This window comes from Notamacropus eugenii, chromosome 1 (assembly GCF_028372415.1).
Source record: "Notamacropus eugenii isolate mMacEug1 chromosome 1, mMacEug1.pri_v2, whole genome shotgun sequence".
Classification (NCBI taxonomy): Eukaryota; Metazoa; Chordata; class Mammalia; order Diprotodontia; family Macropodidae; genus Notamacropus; species Notamacropus eugenii.
Window position 1 is genome coordinate 234,894,243 of NC_092872.1, and position 18,354 is coordinate 234,912,596.

Sequence of the window (18,354 nt, forward strand, 5' to 3'; positions counted from 1 at the left end):
ATGATATTCTACAGGACTTCCAGCTGCAAATGACTTCTGGAGTTAATCCAGAAGAGAATCCTTCCCATGGATTTGGCCTTCATGTTTACTACTCAGCCCTTTCCCCTTCCCTAGCCTTGTTAAGTCAAACAAAGGCAAAAGACAAGATCTAATCCTGATTCCTCTTCTTCCTCACCACCCTGTCTTTCACAAATATTAGGCAAGGTCCCAGGATATTACAAGGGCTACTCTGTTCCCGTGAAAAATCTGATACCCCATGATCTGTTACCAGCTGACACACTCACTTTTAGCTCTGTCCTTCTCATGCCCACACCCTGTGCTCTCCCCAGCCATTCAGAAGGCTTCCTGTAGCCCACCTCACATGAGCTTAAAAACCCCAGAAGTCAGAGAACACAGGAGTTGTGAGGTCAAGAATATGGCTGATGCCCTGAGCATAAGAATATTTTTCTTCAAACCAGGAAGCATCTAAAGAATTATGGCCACATATGATCAGTACAGGTCAACCTAAGATATATATCACTCCAGTCTCTTCCTGCCCATCTGGGCTAGAATCCAATTTTACTTATTTTAAAGTTAGTATTTCTTGATTGTTTCAGCTCTGTACTATATATTGCTTATGTGTTTTTCTTAGTTCTCCCAACGCTAATCCCACAACTCTCTATATATCACCTTTTCAAGGCCAGTGACTATGTAGCTAAGCAATGGCAAGCTACTCAAAGCTGAACCATATTGTACCATAATTATTGACACAGAGGTGCATCTTGCATTGGGGGACTTAAGAAAGAAGAGTAGGTCTTATTGCTGGTAATAAGGTTGTCCACCATCATGAAATTGTCTAGCAACTTGGGTTTTGGGGAGGGGGGGATGGAGGAGATAGTGCATTTAATAAGCACTTACTATGTGTCAGAAACTATGCTTAGCACGGGGGATAGAAATAGAAATATTTTATATAATTTTAGGTAAATAAAAGCACACAAAGAGCTTCCTTTCAAACAGGGAACACACATGAAGGAATTGGGAGGCAGGAAAGGGTACCCACAAGAGGAAAGGTAGCCAGCGAGAAGGAAGAGAAGACTAGAGAGTGAGTCCAGACATGAGTGAGATGCAGTATAGCTGTGGTCCTTCCTAAAACAATATTCTCAGAGAGGGAGTCACCAATCAACAAAGCAGGCCCTCAAGGTGGAGTTTTCTCAGGGTGCCAAATGAGATCTCAGTGAGCCTCTGGAGTCTGGTGCACAGATAAGAATCCTAGACATAGTCCTTTGTCTGCACATGGCATAACTTCCCAGTCAGGGGCTTTCTGTTCAAGGAATATGGGCATATGAAGACAACATAGAACAAGGGAGAAATTTCTCCCTCGAAGGGAGAGGTACACAGAGAAGCAGAATAATATGCAAAGTGCCTTATATTCATTATTTCATCCAATCCTCACAACAACTTTATGAAATAGATATTAGAGGTATAATTATTTCCATTTTTATAGATGATGAAACTAAGGCTCAAAAGCAGTAAGTGCCACCTTGCCCAAGGTCATGTGGCTCATGAAAGTTGAGGTTGTATTCAAAACAAATAGAGATGCTTTTTCCACTATACCCTAACATGTATTTCAGGGAGCTCTAGAAGGTTCCCTTTCTATGACTTGTCCTGGGGAGGGATTGCAGTGGGAAGCTCCCAAACCACCTCAACCCTAAAGGTAAAAGGGAAAGTCCACAGGCCAGGATAACTATGTCTTAGACTCCAGTCAGAAAACTGGGAATATCCATTTGATGTCATGTCACATCTGAGAAGTTGATCTCAATGAAAGGTGACCTTCGGAAGGGAGATTCATAAGATGTGAGATACTCCCCCTGACCTAATAGGCAATAAGTAGTCTTTGGAGGTCCCAGACAAACCTATAACTGAGGTGTATGTAGGTATCCATGACTCAAGCAATGGAATGGAACTCCTCTGAGCTGGGGAAGCCCAAAAGGCATCAAGACTGGTTTTAGCTATCACCATTTAATTTAAGGGAAGGTGGAAGGTATTTATAAAGAACAGCAGGGCTTGCTTGAGATCTTTATCTAGAAGAGAACTGAAGAACGACCTAAAAATCACAGAGAGATTTCCTACCTGACACATCCATTCCATAGGTATAAATTTACTCATTAAATGAAGTAAACACCAAGGCCCCTTCCTCTTACTATCTGTGTGACCTTGGGCAAATCATAAAACCTCCCTGAGTTTCATTTTCCTTATCCGTAAAATGAGAGGATTAGGTTAGGTGATCTGTGGTGTCCCTTGCAACTCTGTATCTACAGTCCCACAGTCTTGACGATAGTACACTCATGGGAACATTTTTAAAGAGTTCGCTCAACTTTCATGGTTACTATCAATGATATCCTTTTTTGTTGCCCTAAAAAGGACCCAAGTTGTACCCACATGTCAACATCCAAGGAGCATAATCACCACTGCTTTCATATATTTTTAAGATAATTTCTCTAGACATCAGTTATCACAGATCTAAGTCAAGTTGGATTTATTGGGAGTCCATAAGCTCCTAAGAATTAAGGCCTGGCAGAACTGAGGAAGACTTGGACTTGAGAATGAGGGAAAAGGAAGAATTTCCTTTTCCCAATGTCCTGGATTAAGATTTAGGGACCATCAACTCTAATGCTACAGAACAGGAAGAAAGATACCAATTTCCTACACAGACTTCCCAGACAGATTATTTGGGTTAGGGTTCCATCACTTAGTACCAAATTCTAGAGAAAGTTTCAAAGAAGGTACCACTGCCAATCACCTACAACCAAATACTCAGAGCATGAAAACCAGGAATTGATCTATATTGTTATACTACACACTTGCAGCAAGTTCATGCCAATGATGGAATGTGCCAAGAATAACAACGTGCTCTGTCCTTTGAAGCTCACGCTTTCAAGTAGCCTAAGAATTCTCCTCACATTTATGCCTACATACACAAGAAATGTCAGCCTTGGTGAATTGAGAGCAACATCTGCAAAGTGGAATCTGGGCCACCCAGCAAGTTTTAGGACAGGCAACAAGAGGAAAGGAGATGACAGAGACAAACTAAAGACAAAGGACTTCTTGCAGGAACCTGGAGACTGTATCCAATTAGAGCAAACATACATCCCAGTACAAAGACCTTCTAAATTTCAAATGGCCAATGATCATATGTGGCCTAGGATTAGCAATGATGTAAAATTCATCATGTCTTTCATATTTCACCCCTTGAGTCAAAGTTTCCCTGAATTTCTATGATAGAAATGGAATCAACCTGACCCCGTACAGGTGGGATCAACAGGCAAAAGGAGTTATGAAACATGTAGGCTTGTTGACAGAATTAGGGGCAGTAGTATTATTTGACTGACCAGAAGAGATACATTCCAGAATGTATCAAATGTTCAAGTTAGAAGGGAGGAGTCCATAAAAAGGAGACACTGTCAGCACCCTGGCCAGAGGCAGAACTGAAGCTAAGAGTTGTGAACTAAACAGCATTAAGGCATTTTGTGCCTGAAGTATATGACTGCTCTCATGACAGATGTGGCATTTAGTGGGATCATTCATTAATAATGAGAAAGAGTAGACTTTAAGGTTGGCAGTAACAGACTATCTGGTACTATGAAGTCTTATATTCATTGTGCATCTGTAGTAATTGGGGTTGCTTTTGGAGAATAGCTGAAACCTAGGTGAGCCTCTGAAAACAAGGAAGATCACAGCTGAATTATTGGGAGCCCTCTCTAATATAAGTATGTCTCTGTTGCTTCCTCCTACTGTAATTAACTTTGAGAATATAGCCAAGGGAATCATAGGGACCAGTGTTTTCTCTTCCCATTAGACATCTTATGCCATCTGGCTATCTTTGGTAACCTCTTATTAGCAGGATCTTCCAGCATTAGGCACTTCTGTGATAACAAGGCCATCCTGAGATAGCCTAAGACTGCAATTTTGATACAAACACATATCTGAGACACTGTACCATCAACCTTGGGGGCTGTTTAAGAGTCCTGACTATAATATACTGAAGAGAGAAAATCAGAACTTTCTCCAACAATTTTTTCTTTTAACTGCATGCTCCCATGCAAAAGCATGCAAATACCTTCTATATCACTCTCTGTCCTTTAAGATATAGACTTGCTTCTAGTCTCTTAGCTGTTGCCTCATCTGTACAACATAGTCTTCCAGGAATCCCAATCCATTGATGGAAATGGGGAAGGTTCTGGTGAGGGAAAGGAGGTAGGAAAGATCCTCTTCCCAAAGTTCTGAAATAAACCCCAAGGCTATCACCTCTGACCCTATAATTTCCTGAACTGTCTGGAGACACTGAGCTCACAAAAAAAAAACCAGACAACTTTTGAACCTGTTAGGAAGGCAGGACACAGACCTGCCCCTAAGAGACTAAGTCCTTATTGTTTAAGATGGCATTTTATCCCACTCTCCTATGTCCAGTTCCACTTCAAACTCCACCAAACACACACATACATATACACACACTATAACACATCATGGAAGGAAGAAATAAAACCAAATAATAGCTAGAACTCTGGCAAAAGTTAAGCATACTAGCTGTGAAAAGAATTCCTCCCCCTGCCCCCATCCTCCTAAACTTCACCTGATGCCAACAATTGTATGAATTCTGGTTAAACACCATCTGGGAGAAATCAATATCACAAATATTTAAGGTCACAATTTATAACAAGGCAAGGAAAGGAAACACGCGCACACAAAAGCACACACCTGCTTATGACTTGGAAAATGTAATTGGGAGGGAGGGGTTGAAAAGCATACACACAGCCCCCCAAAAGACCCTGCTGGCCTGATTCCACTCTTTCTCCAGGCATGATCTTTTGGATACACGCACATCTGAACAAGACAGGAAAATAACGGGAAAATGACAATGGTCTCTCTTGCGGGAATTGGAGGATGACAAATACTTGCTACCCCTTCCCCTTGCACAAAAAGCAATCAGAGGGATAATTTAAAACAGTCAAACCTTTGGGGCTTCAATTTCACATATCTTGGAATACCTTATTAAGGATGAAAGGAATCCATGTACGAGGGCTGAAATGCTTGACTTTGAGTTCTGGGCTATTATACATTTCGAAGACGGGGCTCACCTGACCGTGATTTGTCACGTGAAGGTTACATACCTCAGCAAGTTGAAGCTCAGATCAAGCCTCTTTGCAAAGTGGCCAAAGTCCCTGCCGAGGTGCTCTGGAATTTCTCTACAGTCTTGACCAATGTAGGACACCTGGAAATTAAACAGAACGGAAACAATGTGGCCAACGGAAATCGCCCAGCTGTTCACAGCCCTGACTAACTGATCCATTGATTGCTTCCGCAACTTGAAACGAGCACTATGGCACATACAAAACCACCACATTTGCAACTCACTCTCTTGATCACATCATTTTGGGGCCTTCAGTGAGTGAACAGAAAGAAGCACTTTCCTGATATAGTTAGTATAATGGGGATTAATCCATAGCACAAAGTAAATTAGTCTGAAATTGGTCGGATTCAGGCATCCAAAAGAAACCCCAAAGGCTTGGCATGTTAATAATAAGAACCAGCAGTCATACCTCATAGCTGAGTCTTTTCTCCAGCCTCCCTTGCCATGCACCCTATTTATCACACACATTGCCTCATAAAAGATATAGCAGGTACTGTTACCAGGGTAGAGCTGGCAGGGACCTGGAAAGAATAGGTTCAGCCCCCTACCCTTACCACCTTTCCCCATCCCTTCCTTTCCAGTCCTCTCCTTAATCCCCCCCTTACCCCAAAGAAAAGGTAATATGAAATGGAGAGAAAGTGCCAGAAAGAGCTGGTCTTGGAAGAAGCCCTGGACTTGTGTCTTGCTTCCCACAAAGACTAGTTAAGTGATCATGGCACAAGTCAAGACATCACCTGTGATGCCACTGATCTTTGAAAATGAAGGATAAGCAACAGAATGGATGTAATGAAAGGCACGTTACTTAACTTCCCAGTGCCCCCTGGCCCTAACTTACATAGGACTGTAGATTTATAGTTGGAAATGATCTTAGAGGTCATTGAGTCTAACACTTTCATTATGCAAATAAGGAAACTGAGGTATAGAGATTTCAAGTGACTGGCCCAGCATCACAAGCTAATAAGTGTCTGAGGTAGGATCTGAACTCAGATCTTCCTGAATCCAGTACCCAATACACTCCAATTTCCAAACTAGGTATTTCTCACACCTGGTGAAAGCACAAGTCTAGTCTGTGAAAGGGAGAAGGTGAGTCTGTGGCCAGAGCCTCCTCTAACAAGCCTCCCTACAATGATCACTCTAAGCTCTTTTCATTCACATCCCCCCATACGACTTTGCCCTTAATTCACAATTTGTTGACGGATTTTGTGTTCTTGAGGCATGTGTCATTTGCCCTGTCTTTCAACTACACCTCAGATATTTAAGAACTGTAAGAAGTTAGGTAAGACAATCACCTCTCTAAGCCTGTTTCTTCATCTATAAAATGGTCCTAATGCCACCTACCTAACAGGGTTCTTATGAGAGTCAAACAAAATCATGCAGCTGAAGCACTTTGAAAATATCAAAACCAATATAAAAGTTAGATATATTGAATAGGCCTTCCTGAGGGTAAGAACCCAGTATCTACAGTGTAATGGTTTGAGCACTGAACTTAGAGTCAGGAAGGGCCTGGGTTCAAATCCTGCCTCAGGCACTTACTACCCTGGCTAAGTCACTTAACCTCTGCTTTAGTTTCTTCATCTGTGAAATAAGGGGATTGGACTTATTGGCCTCTGAGGTCCCTTTTAGCTCTACATTTATGATGATATGATCCTTTTCCTTCTTCAGAGAGTAACAATAGAGTTTGGTATACAATGAGCAGGGCCTCATTCTATGTATCAAAAAGAAAACAGTGAAGGTCCCCCAGTCAAGAAATGTAACCTAGCTAAACTCACCTGGCTTTTCCTCCAAAGGAGATGTTTCCCTCACTGATAGTATGCTTCAGCTGCCTGACTTCTCACTTCTCAAGCTTCCTACTTACAGAGATGGGGCAACCGTGAAGTTAGGGGAGAAAAAGACAAAGAAAGGGCCAACCAGGGTATTGACGGGCCTGACTCATCCTTGGGGAAGCCCAAGATAACCTTGGAGCTCACACATTCCAAGTTCCTCATCTTACAGATGAGTAAACAGAAGTGAAATCACTTTCCCAAGGTCACACTGCAAGCAAATCAATGATCTTTCCACCTCACTATCTGACCCAAACAGTATCAGTCAACCTTGGGCCAAACTAGAGGGGGAGCAAAGTCTTGGCTTCTCTTCATCAGCCCAAGAATCTCCCTTCTGACACCTTGTGACCTCTTGCTCTCTTCCCCTTCACCAAAAACTTGCTTTCAGGACAGGATCTGATATAAATCATTTCATCCTCAATTTGAATATGTGTCATCATTTCACTTCCAAGTGAACCAGTTTTGTTTCTAATTGAGTAATTAAAAGCATCCCTCTCCACCCAGGAATTTTAAGCATCAATTAGGGGTGGTGTTTGAGGGAGGGGAGACAGTGGCCCACACAGTGTGAGCAACACACTGGATTTGAAGTCAGAGGACAAAATTCAAATTCCATCTTTCTTCTAAGATTTATATGACCTTGGATAAGTCTCAGCCTGTCTGGGACAATTTCCTCATCTGTAAAATTAAGAAGTTGAACTGAAAGATCTCAATGATACCTTCTAAATCTAGAAGCCTATAAGATCATACCACCGTACATATATATATATATATATATATATATATATATATATATATATATATATATATATATATACACACACACACACACACATATATATACATATATATATATATATATGTATAAAGCTAGGCCCGCGCATAAGCATCCTGCTAAGGAGAAACCCATGTTTTCATAGGATTCCCCATATTATGAATGCCTCAAGCAGAGAAGGTATCACCTAGCTGTAAACTGGCCCCTGATGATCTAGGGCTTTAAGATTCCAGAGAAGGCACAAATAGCAAAGGTCTCTCATATTCTCAGGAGCATTTCTGCTCCACAAGGCATCTCATTGGTATCTCAGCTCTTCCCCCATCTTTATAAATTACCCTTTGGCTTCCTCCTGTCTTGCAGTGATTGCAAGCAAATAATACAGCAACCCACCCCCTTTCATTCAGGCTCCAGTAACTTGAGGGGGAAAAAAGGAAAGGAAAAAGAGGAAGGAGGGAGGGCTGAAAAATAGTTGACTTCAGTGAAATCATTTTGGCTTAGAAATCCACTTTCTGGATAATAAGGAGCTCCAAGTTCAATCTAGCAAGCTCTCCCCTCTTCTACATGAGACCCATTCTTCATCACAGTCTCTGCCATCAGTTGTATTCACAGACAGATGAAAAGTCTCTTCATACCAGAAGGAAAGATGGCTTCAGCATGAGCATCAATGTCCCCTGGGATAGCCACTCAAGTAGCAATTTCTTTTTCCTTTCACAGGCTCCCATTAACCTGCCCAGGCCTCACCTTTCAAACTTGTTGGGCAGCAAAAGAGCAAGCTTTCCAGATGGGAAAATGGGGAAAGTTTCTAGTTATCCTCTTTGGGAACTGGAAAGAAGCCTAGAGGTCTTCAAGTCAATTCCCCTCATTTTAACAATGAGGAAACAGGCTCAGAAAGGTAAATGACTGGGAGGAGCCAAGATGGCAGAGTAGAAAGACACACATATGCTAGCTCCGAACCAACAGCCCATAAAATATCTGTAAAGAAGAACTCCCAACAAATTCTGGAGCAGCAGAAGCCACAGAACAATGGAGCGGAGGAGATTTCTGTTCCACAGAGCCCTGAAAACAGACACCAAAGGTCCCTCGCACCCTGGACCTAGAGCGGAGCCCAGCTCTGTCTCGGCTGCATGGCACCTAGAGGAGCGGATCCAAGCAGGCTTCAGGGACCGAATCTCCGGTGGCCGCACAGGTCCCTCCACCCACAGGTGGCAGGGGTTGGTGAGAGAGTCTTTTTCGGTGGCCGACAGGGGAGTGGGGTGTCCCCGTGGCTCGGGCCCCCTCGGGAGACAGTAGCAGGGGCGGCGGCAGACAGGGGCTCCTCAAGCAGGCAGGAGTTCGGATCCATTGTTGAAGGTCTCCACATAAACCCCCTGAGGGAACTGAGCCCCATGAGGCAGCCTTGCCCCCACCTGAGCACCTAAACTTAATCTCACACTGAATAGCAGCCCTGCCCCCGCCCAAAGCCCTGAGGTTGGGAAGCAGCATTTGAATCTCAGACCCCAAGCTCTGGCTGGGCAGATCTGGAGGCGTGGTAGGGGTGGAAAGAAAACTCAGAAGTCAAGTCACTGGCTGGGAAAATGCCCAGAAAAGGGAAAAAAAATAAGACCATAGAAGGTTACTTTCTTGGTGAACAGATATCTCCTCCCATCCTTTTGGATAAGGAAGAACAATGCTTACCATCAGGGAAAGACACAGAAGTCAAGGCTTCTGTATCCCACACATCTAAAATAAATGTATCATGGGCTCAGGCCATGGAAGAGCTCAAAAAGGATTTTGAAAATCAAGTTAGAGAGGTGGAGGAAAAACTGGGAAGAGAAATGAGAGAGATGAAAGAAAAGCATGAGAAGCAGGTCAACACCTTGCTAAAGGAGACCCAGAAAAATGCTGAAGAAAATAACACCTTGAAAAATAGGCTAACTCAATTGGCAAAAGAGGTTCAAAAAGCCAATGAGGAGAAGAATGCTTTCAAAAGCAGAATTAGCCAAATGGAAAAGGAGGTTCAAAAGCTCACTGAAGAAAATAGTTCTTTAAAAATTAGAATGGAACAAATGGAGGCTAATGACTTTATGAGAAACCAAGAAATCACAACACAAAACCAAAAGAATGAAAAAATGGAAGAGAATGTGAAATATCTCATTGGAAAAACAACTGACCTGGAAAATAGATCCAGGAGAGACAATTTAAAAATTATGGGACTACCTGAAAGCCATGATCAAAAGAAGAGCCTAGACATCATCTTTCATGAAATTATCAAGGAAAACTGCCCTGATATTTTAGAACCAGAGGGCAAAATAAGTATTCAAGGAATCCACCGATCACTGCCTGAAAGAGATCCAAAAAGAGAAACTCCTAGGAACATTGTGGCCAAATTCCAGAATTCCCTGGTCAAGGAGAAAATATTGCAAGCAGCTAGAAAGAAACAATTCAAGTATTGTGGAAATACAATCAGGATAACACAAGATCTAGCAGCTTCTACATTAAGGGATCGAAGGGCATGGAATATGATATTCCAGAAGTCAAAGGAACTAGGACTAAAACCAAGAATCACCTACCCAGCAAAACTGAGTATAATACTTCAGGGGAAAAAAATGGTCTTTCAATGAAATTTGGGACTTTCAAGCATTCTTGATGAAAAGACCAGAGCTGAAAAGAAAATTTGACTTTCAAACACAAGATGAAGAGAAGCATGAAAAGGTAAACAGCAAAGAGAAGTCATAAGGGACTTACTAAAGTTGAACTGTTTACATTCCTACATGGAAAGACAATATTTGTAACTCTTGAAACTTTTCAGTATCTGGGTAGTGGGTGGGATTTTACACACACACACACACACACACACACACAGTACAGAGTGAATTGAATAGGATGGGATCATATCTTTAAAAAATGAAATTAAGCAGTGAGAGAGAAATATATTGGGAGGAGAAAGGGAGAACTGGAATGGGGCAAATTATCTCTCATAAAAGAGGCAAGCAAAAGACTTTTTAGTGGAGGGAAAAAGAAGGCAGGTGAGAGAAAAACATGAAGTTTACTCTCATCACATTCCCCTAATGGAAGGAATAAAATGCACACCCATTTTAGAATAAAAACCTATCTTACAATACAGGAAAGTGGGGGAGAATGGGATAGGCAGGGTCGGGGGGATGATGGAAGGGAGGGCAATGGAAGGAGGGAGCAATTTGAAGTCAACACTCTTGGGGAGGGACAGGATCAAAAGAGAGAAAAGAAGCAATGCGGGGCAGGATAGGATGGAGGGAAATATAGTTAGTCTTACACAACACGACTATTATGGACGTCATTTGCAAAACTACACAGATATGGCCTATATTGAATTGCTTGCCTTCCAAAGGGAATGGGTGGGGAGGGAGCGATGAAGAGAAGTTGGAACTCAAAGTATTAGGAACAACTGTCGAGTACTGTTCTTGCTACTAGGAAATAAGAAATACAGGTAAAGCGGTACAGAAAGTTATCTTGCCCTACAGGACAAAAGAGAAGATGGGGACAAGGGAAGGAAGGGATGACAAAAGAGAGGGCAGATTGGTGATAGGGGCAATTAGAATGCTCAGTGTTATGGGGTGGGTGGAGGGGACAAATGGGGAGAAAAATCTGGAACCGAAAATTTTGTTAAAATGAATGTTAAAAGTTAAATAAATTAATTTTTTAAAAAAAAGAAAGGTAAGTGACTTACCCAAGGTCATACGGGTTAACTAGTGGCAAAACCAGAACCAGAAACTAGATCTCCCAACCCAGTGTCCTGTCAAGATCTGGGACATATTATCATCTTCAAAGGCAAAAGCAGGAAGGAGGCAGATCTGGGGGAAAGAGAGGCATACATGGGCTACCTTTTCTTTGTACAAGAATCCTCACTGGGACAAAGAACCAACAGGCAACTCTACAAAAATAAAATCCCCAGTGAAAGTTGCCATAATGGGACAGTTAAGTCATGCTCAAATACTCACCAAGCATTTTATAAGTGTATCTTATTATCTTGGAATATCCTAACAATTGAGAGCACAAGGAGACTTTACAGAGGTCAGCCCCTTCATTTTACATATAATGACATTGGATGAAGCTCACAAAGGTGAAATGATTTTCCAGATGATCAACAGATAAGTCAGGACGCAAGGTCAGGATACCCGACTCTAAATCTGATACTGTCTCACTACACTAAAATGACAATTCATTCCCATTCCACAGAAGGGAAAGACTAAGGTTAAAGAAGGCACAAAATTTTGATACCCCAGATCTAATCTTCCTCCTTAACACTGGCCCTATTGGTACTGGGTGGTCTCAGGATTTTCTCTCAGACTATGCTCTTTTTTTTCTTCTCCCATCAAAATAGAAAAAGTAAAACATTTACCCAACTTTGAGTGTCTGTGAAATACAGACTGGGAACACCAATAGGTGCCATTTCCCAAATTGTTCATGAAGCACCTGCAGTGGCAAAAAGGAATAATCATCCTAGGGTATGTGAGATGGCAAAGTCCCTCCCCAACTTCTCTAATTGGCCTTGTGGATTGCAACGCCTTGCTTACTGGGGTTCAGGGAAATGGTGGAAGTTATTGACTCTATAGTCCAGTAGAGACCTATGAAGCCAAGAGGATGGAATGGCTGAGCTTCTGAGGAAGGTAAAAGGATAAGTGGCAACAAATGCTTTCAACCAAACATGGAATGAGTTGATTCAGAGGCATCCAGGAAAGGGTAGATTGAGCAACCAGAGACAATCCGATCAGGAAAGACTTGAAAACAGAGAACAGCTAAGGGGGAATCCGTCCAGGCAACCAGGAAATAGTCATGAAAGAGGAAGACTAAATCAGGGAGGCTTCTGGGAAAAGGAAAATCCACTTAGGATGTCAGACAGCTGTCTGGTACATTCCAGCCTGAACTCAAGTGTCAAGCCTGAAAGAACTCCAACTGTATCTTGCTTCTTTGGTAATTTGGAAGACTGAAAAAGAAAAAAAAACAGCCTAGGAGGGGTGGAACAGCAAGCAGAAACAAGGGTGAAGGTAGGGACTGTAAGGGTCTCTTAAAACAAACATGGGTAATAAGTAGTGCAAGTATTAGGGACAGCTAGGTGGCACAGTGGCTAGAGTACCAGCTCAGGAGTTAGGATGATCTGAGTTCAAATCCAGACTCAGATACTTCCTAGCTGTGTAATCCTGGGCAAGTCACCTAAACCTGGTTTGCTTCAGTTTCCTCATCTGTTAAATGAGTTGGAGAAGGAAATAGCAAACTACTCCAGTAGTTTTGCCAAGAAAACTGCAATTGGGGTCACGGACAGTTGGACATGACTGAAATGACTCAACAACAATAAAGTATTATTTATTATCTCTCCTTTACAATTCATCAGTCTCAGATCAGAGAATGATATGATTTACTCACCATTACAAGACAAAGTCAGAACTTTAACCTGGGGCTTCAGATGCTACCATTAAGCTACCTCAAATTGAAATGAAGCAAGCTGTGCCCTTGTAATTCATCTACCTGTACAGGCAAAGCCTAACCTTGCCATGAACCTGCTCCTTGAACACATTAAGGATGGGTGAATTCATTTCAAAGAGATAGTAATATATATGGGTGTTCCATCAATTCATGTGGATGGCAGTGGTGAGGGGCAGAGTTGGAGGAAGTTATCGTCAAGAAGACCTGGGTTCAAATCCAACCCCGGACACTTACAAGCAGTATCATAATACTCATACTGCCTCAGTTTCCTCAACTGTCAAATGAAAAGGTTGGACTCCAGGATCTCTAAGGTTCTTTTCAGCTCTGAATCTACAATCCTATAATATCACAGTGCGATGGTAACAAAATTATTGGAAAATAACAATTTCTGCCAAGTATGGTCATTTGTAACAATAACAGTAGCAAATAGTTTACATTTATGTAACACTTTACAATTTATAAAGCCCAGCAACCCTGCAGGATTAAGTAGAATAGCATTATTCCCATACACACACACACACACACACACACACACACACACACACACACACACACACACACACCACCCTGCCCTTTATAGATTAGAAAATGGTCTCAGGAAGATAAACAACTGGCACCTAGTGATGTGGCACTTGAACCCAGGTCTTCTAACTTCAAGTTTTCCACCTTTGTTCTCTTGAGTAGCAGCAAGCAGCTTTCTGAGACATCAACCTAGGGTTCTTTCAGTTTGGGGGTTGCTAGATCAATTTCATTAATCTCAGCAAAAGCATTTCTGGGAACAATGGGATGGCTGGAAAGGGAACTCATTTATGAAGTCTGGCTTGCTGAAAATGTATGCAACTGTCTGCAAGCAGGTTGGAAGAAAGATGTCCCAGAAAGATGGAAGAAAGGGTGTTACAGAATGGTTGTAATCAGGAATGGTAACAGCGTGCTACCAGTAGCCCATAGTCAAAGGATAGGAACACGTAGTTTTCAGATAAAAAAAAATCAAAGCTATCTATATTCACATGAAAAAAATGCTCTAAATCACAATTGATCAAAGAAATGCAAATTAAAACAATGTGGAGGTACTACCTCACACCTACCAGAGTATCTAAAAAAGGAAAATGTTGGATGTTGTGGGAAAACTGGGACACTAATACACTGTTGGTGTAGTTCTGAGCTGATCCAACCATTCTGGGAAGAAATCTGAAATTATGCCCAAAGAGTTATAAAACTATACATACCCTTTGATCCAGCAATACCACTGCTAAGTCTATGACATCCAAAAAACAAATGGGAAAAGGGTCTATTTGTACAAAAATGTTTACAGCAGCTCTTTTTGTGGGGGCTAAGAACTGGATATTGACATGATATCTATCAATTTGGGAATGACTAAACAAGTTATGGAATATGATTGTAATGCAATACTATTGTGCTAAAAGAAAGAATGAGCAGGACGATTTCAGAAAAACCTGGAAAGATTTACATGATCTGATGCAAAGTGAAATGAACAGAACCAGGAGAATGTTGTACACAGTAACAGCAATATTGTTCGATGAAGAACTGTGAATGACTTGGCTACTTTCAGCAAAGGACTAAATGACTAAGCATACTATCCACATCCAGAGAAAGAACTGATATTGACTAAATGCAGACTAAAGCATGCCATTTTTCACTTTCTTTTTTTCTTTTATTCCAGTCTTCTTGTACAAAATTACTAATATAGAAATGTTTTGCATAACTGCACATGTATTACCTATATCTGATTGCTTACTGTCTCAGAGAGGGGATAAGGAAGAGGTCAAATTTGGAACTCAAAACTTTAAATTAAAATGTCCAAAAAAATTTTTAATACAGTAGCCATAAGACCCAGCATTCCTGAAGTACATACTGCTTTGGATGGGTAGACATGAGGCAGGCACACCTGGAGGATATTTTCCTAAGTAAAACATTTCTAGCTCCTCTCTAACCTAATAGACACTCAAAAGTCAAATCATTAAATAACCCTCTCCAGGCCTCACATGCATTTCCTCAAGCTTCCCTCCCACCAAAAAAAAAAAAGGAACCAAAAATAAGTAGGCAAACTACTCAAAGGAACACAACACAGGAGGAACATAGGCACAGGAAAGCCTTCAGTCCTATGCAGAATAACTTCCACTTTAAAGTTTAAAAAGCACTTTCACATACATATGTATTATCTGTTTGAACCTCTTGACAACCCTGTGAGAGAGCCAAAGCAAGTTGTATTAGCTTCATTTTTAAAGCAAAGAAAGATTTACAGATGAGGGTCCAATAATTCATATGACTTGGCCAAGCTCATACAACTAAACATAGGATCATAGCTCTCCAGTTGGAAGGGACCTCAGAGGCTGCCTGCTGGAAAAATGAGGCCTCAAAAGATTAAATGACTAACCCGAATTCACACAGGTAGCAAACAGCAGTCAGAATTTGAACCCAGATTCTTTTACTCCCACACTACCACCTTGTAAGTGAAAAGGACCTGAAATCAGGTTTTCTGACTGCAAATGCAGTGGTCTTCCCACTCCACCACGTTCTCCCCTTAAATATTTTTCATAATTACAAGTCACCTTCACAAAAAGAGGAGAAACACATGTCACAGAGAGATAGCTAAATTTCCTGGCTGGAGAATGGAGAAACTCCAGTCCTCTAGTGCTAGATTTGGGGATCAAAAAAGCTTCAGCTCCCAGAAAAGGGGACATTCTGAAACTCAGTACACAGCTGCCTCAGGTTAGAAGTGACCTATTAGAAGTAACAGGGATTATTCTAGCCAGCCCTTTGCTTCCACCCCTAGACTCCTAGGCTAGCACATATTCACCCTTCTTTCTGGGTCTCCTCTCGCTGCTGTGGTTCCCCAAACTGAAACCTAAGATCTGAGCAGGATAAAGAAGAGGCACTTTGCTACTACTTGGTTGTGATTGGAGCGGGGTGGGGATGTCAAAGAGACCAGGACCCTTAAAGGAATACAGCAAAAAGGTGAGGACAGTTCCCAGCAGGTCCTCAATAAATATTGATTAACTGACTGATTACCTAACTGGGCTGTAAAACACTACTAGCATTTATTTAGAAAAGAGAAAGATCCTTCCCAGCCCAGTCAGGTTAAACTGTCTGATCCGGCCTGGCCTTAGGCAATCTAGAAAAACCCAGCATAGAATACCCTAGTCTGTGTGTGAAGGTAGAGTTGGGGGTGGAGATAGGAGAGTGAATCTAACTCTAAACGGCTGAAATAGGACAATGAGATCTGGTTATGCCAGCAGCTGAGCAGCACCCAACACACACATGGACCTTGTGGGTAGGAAACCATCCCTCCAGCAATGACTAGGCACTTCCCTGAAGATTTCCCATGTGCGTGAATGCATGTGTGTGTCTCACCCACCCAGGATATGAAAACAGTGCTAATTCACTCTCCATGGAAACCTGCTCAAGAAAGTAGGTGTCCTGGCAAATAAAACAATTATCTGCCGTTTCCCCATCCCACCACGCTCCTGCCAAGGGGGGTGGGGAGGAGTGTGAAGGGGGGGTGGAGGGAGAGAATTACCTATTATTTTTGTGTTGCGAATATTAGAACAGAATGTCTCATTCCATACAGTGGTTACTCATTGGCGTTTGGTCATGGGAAAGCCAGGACCCGGAGAGGTCAGGAAAAATGTGTGCAACTGCCTTTATCATTCTATGACCCCCAAACCCCGGCAGGCCTTGCGCTAGCTACCAAAAGCTATGGGCATCCATTCCCAACTCAACCCCCACGCGAGAGTATTCTGTGCAGGGTTTTTTTTTTCTTACCTCCTGGACTGCCTACAGCCAGGCCAGATCAGACAGTTTAACTCGCCTGGACTGGGAGGGAGTAAGGCGAGGGTAAGGTGATGTATGAAATCGAGGAGAGGGTCTGCTCCAGTCCCCTCACCCCTACCCCATGGGTGTCTGTGTTTCAGGGCCCTCCTCCCCCTGGTCGTTTTCCCAAGGTGGGTAAGGGGTAGAGGCCAGCAGAGCGTCCTCCCTCCATTTCTCAGGCTAAGGACTTACTTGGGTTCCACTAACCACGAGCCCTGCCATAGTGGGCGCGGAGCCAGGGGAGGACCTGGGCTGAGCTGGGCTGAGCTGGGCTGGGCTGGGCTGGGCTGAGCTGGGCTGGGCTGGGCTGGATGGGAACGGGAAAAGGCCGGGGCGGGCGCAGGGCGCACTGGGCAGAAGCGCGGAGGGCAGAGCGAGCCAGGGCTCGGCTAGGCTTGGCTCAGCTCGCGGACCACTGGTCCCGTTTCCTTCCGCACGGCACGGTCAGCTGATAGGGCCGGAAGGCGGAGGCTACAGCTCGCTGCGCTCCGAGGCGGGACCGAGGCTCCCAGCCGACCACAGCCGGGCAGCGGAGGCGCTAGCGCCCCAGTGCCAGCCCTCCAAACCGGCCCAAGTAGCCCACGCCACGCCTTCCGTCAGGTGAGACAAGGAATGGGGCAGCAGGCGGCTGGACCGGGCTGCTCGAAGTCACCTCTGGGCACCCAGGAAGGCGGCCGCTGGAAGAACCCCTGGGGAGTCAGTGTGGTAAGCTGTAATTAAACGCCTACTGTGTGCCTGGCACTTTGCTAGTCGCTGGGGTTCAAATGCAATAGAACAAGCATTGCTTGAACACATTCTCAATGCCTGACACCATGTTATGTATTGAAGTATAAGAGAAAAATGAGAGTTCCTCAGGAAGCTTACAATCTAAGGTAGTGGGGAGTAAGGGAAAGAAACCTCTAACGGTACGTTGGTACCTGTATACAAAGTAATACGAAGTAATTTCAAGAGCAAAGAAGTAGCAACTGCAGGATAATTAGTCAAAGCTGTACAGTGGCAGACCCTGACTACAACCCAGGCTCCTGACTCCCAGGCCAGTATTCTTTTTACATACATACACACACACACACACACACACACACACACACACACACACTGCTTCCTTAAGCATTTTCCTCAACATAGTGTCATAAATTTAGAATTGGCAAGGTCCTTGGTGGTAATATAATCCAATAGTTATCATTTTCCAGATAGGGAAACTAAGGCTCATAGAGATGAAGTCAAGATCACACTTATAGTAACTGGCAGAGATGAGATTTGAACCCAGGACCCAGTAACAGGAGGAAGTACCAGGTATTTAAAAATGAAATGTTACTGGAGAAGGC

At 42.9% G+C, this 18,354-nt stretch overlaps 1 protein-coding gene across 1 annotated transcript in view; it reads right to left on the minus strand.

Annotated features, from left to right (window-relative positions):
* The window catches only part of LRMDA (leucine rich melanocyte differentiation associated), a 1,314,096-nt gene extending 1,296,519 nt beyond the window's left edge, over nucleotides 1–17,577 (minus strand). The window contains exons 1-2 of the mRNA XM_072628072.1: nucleotides 17,222–17,577; nucleotides 5,148–5,248 (exon numbers count right to left, since the gene is read on the minus strand). Coding sequence (XP_072484173.1) covers nucleotides 5,148–5,248; nucleotides 17,222–17,251 — 131 coding nt within the window. The 5' untranslated portion in view covers nucleotides 17,252–17,577. The remainder of the gene's footprint in view (nucleotides 1–5,147; nucleotides 5,249–17,221) is intronic.
* Between the last annotated feature and the right edge of the window lie 777 nt (nucleotides 17,578–18,354).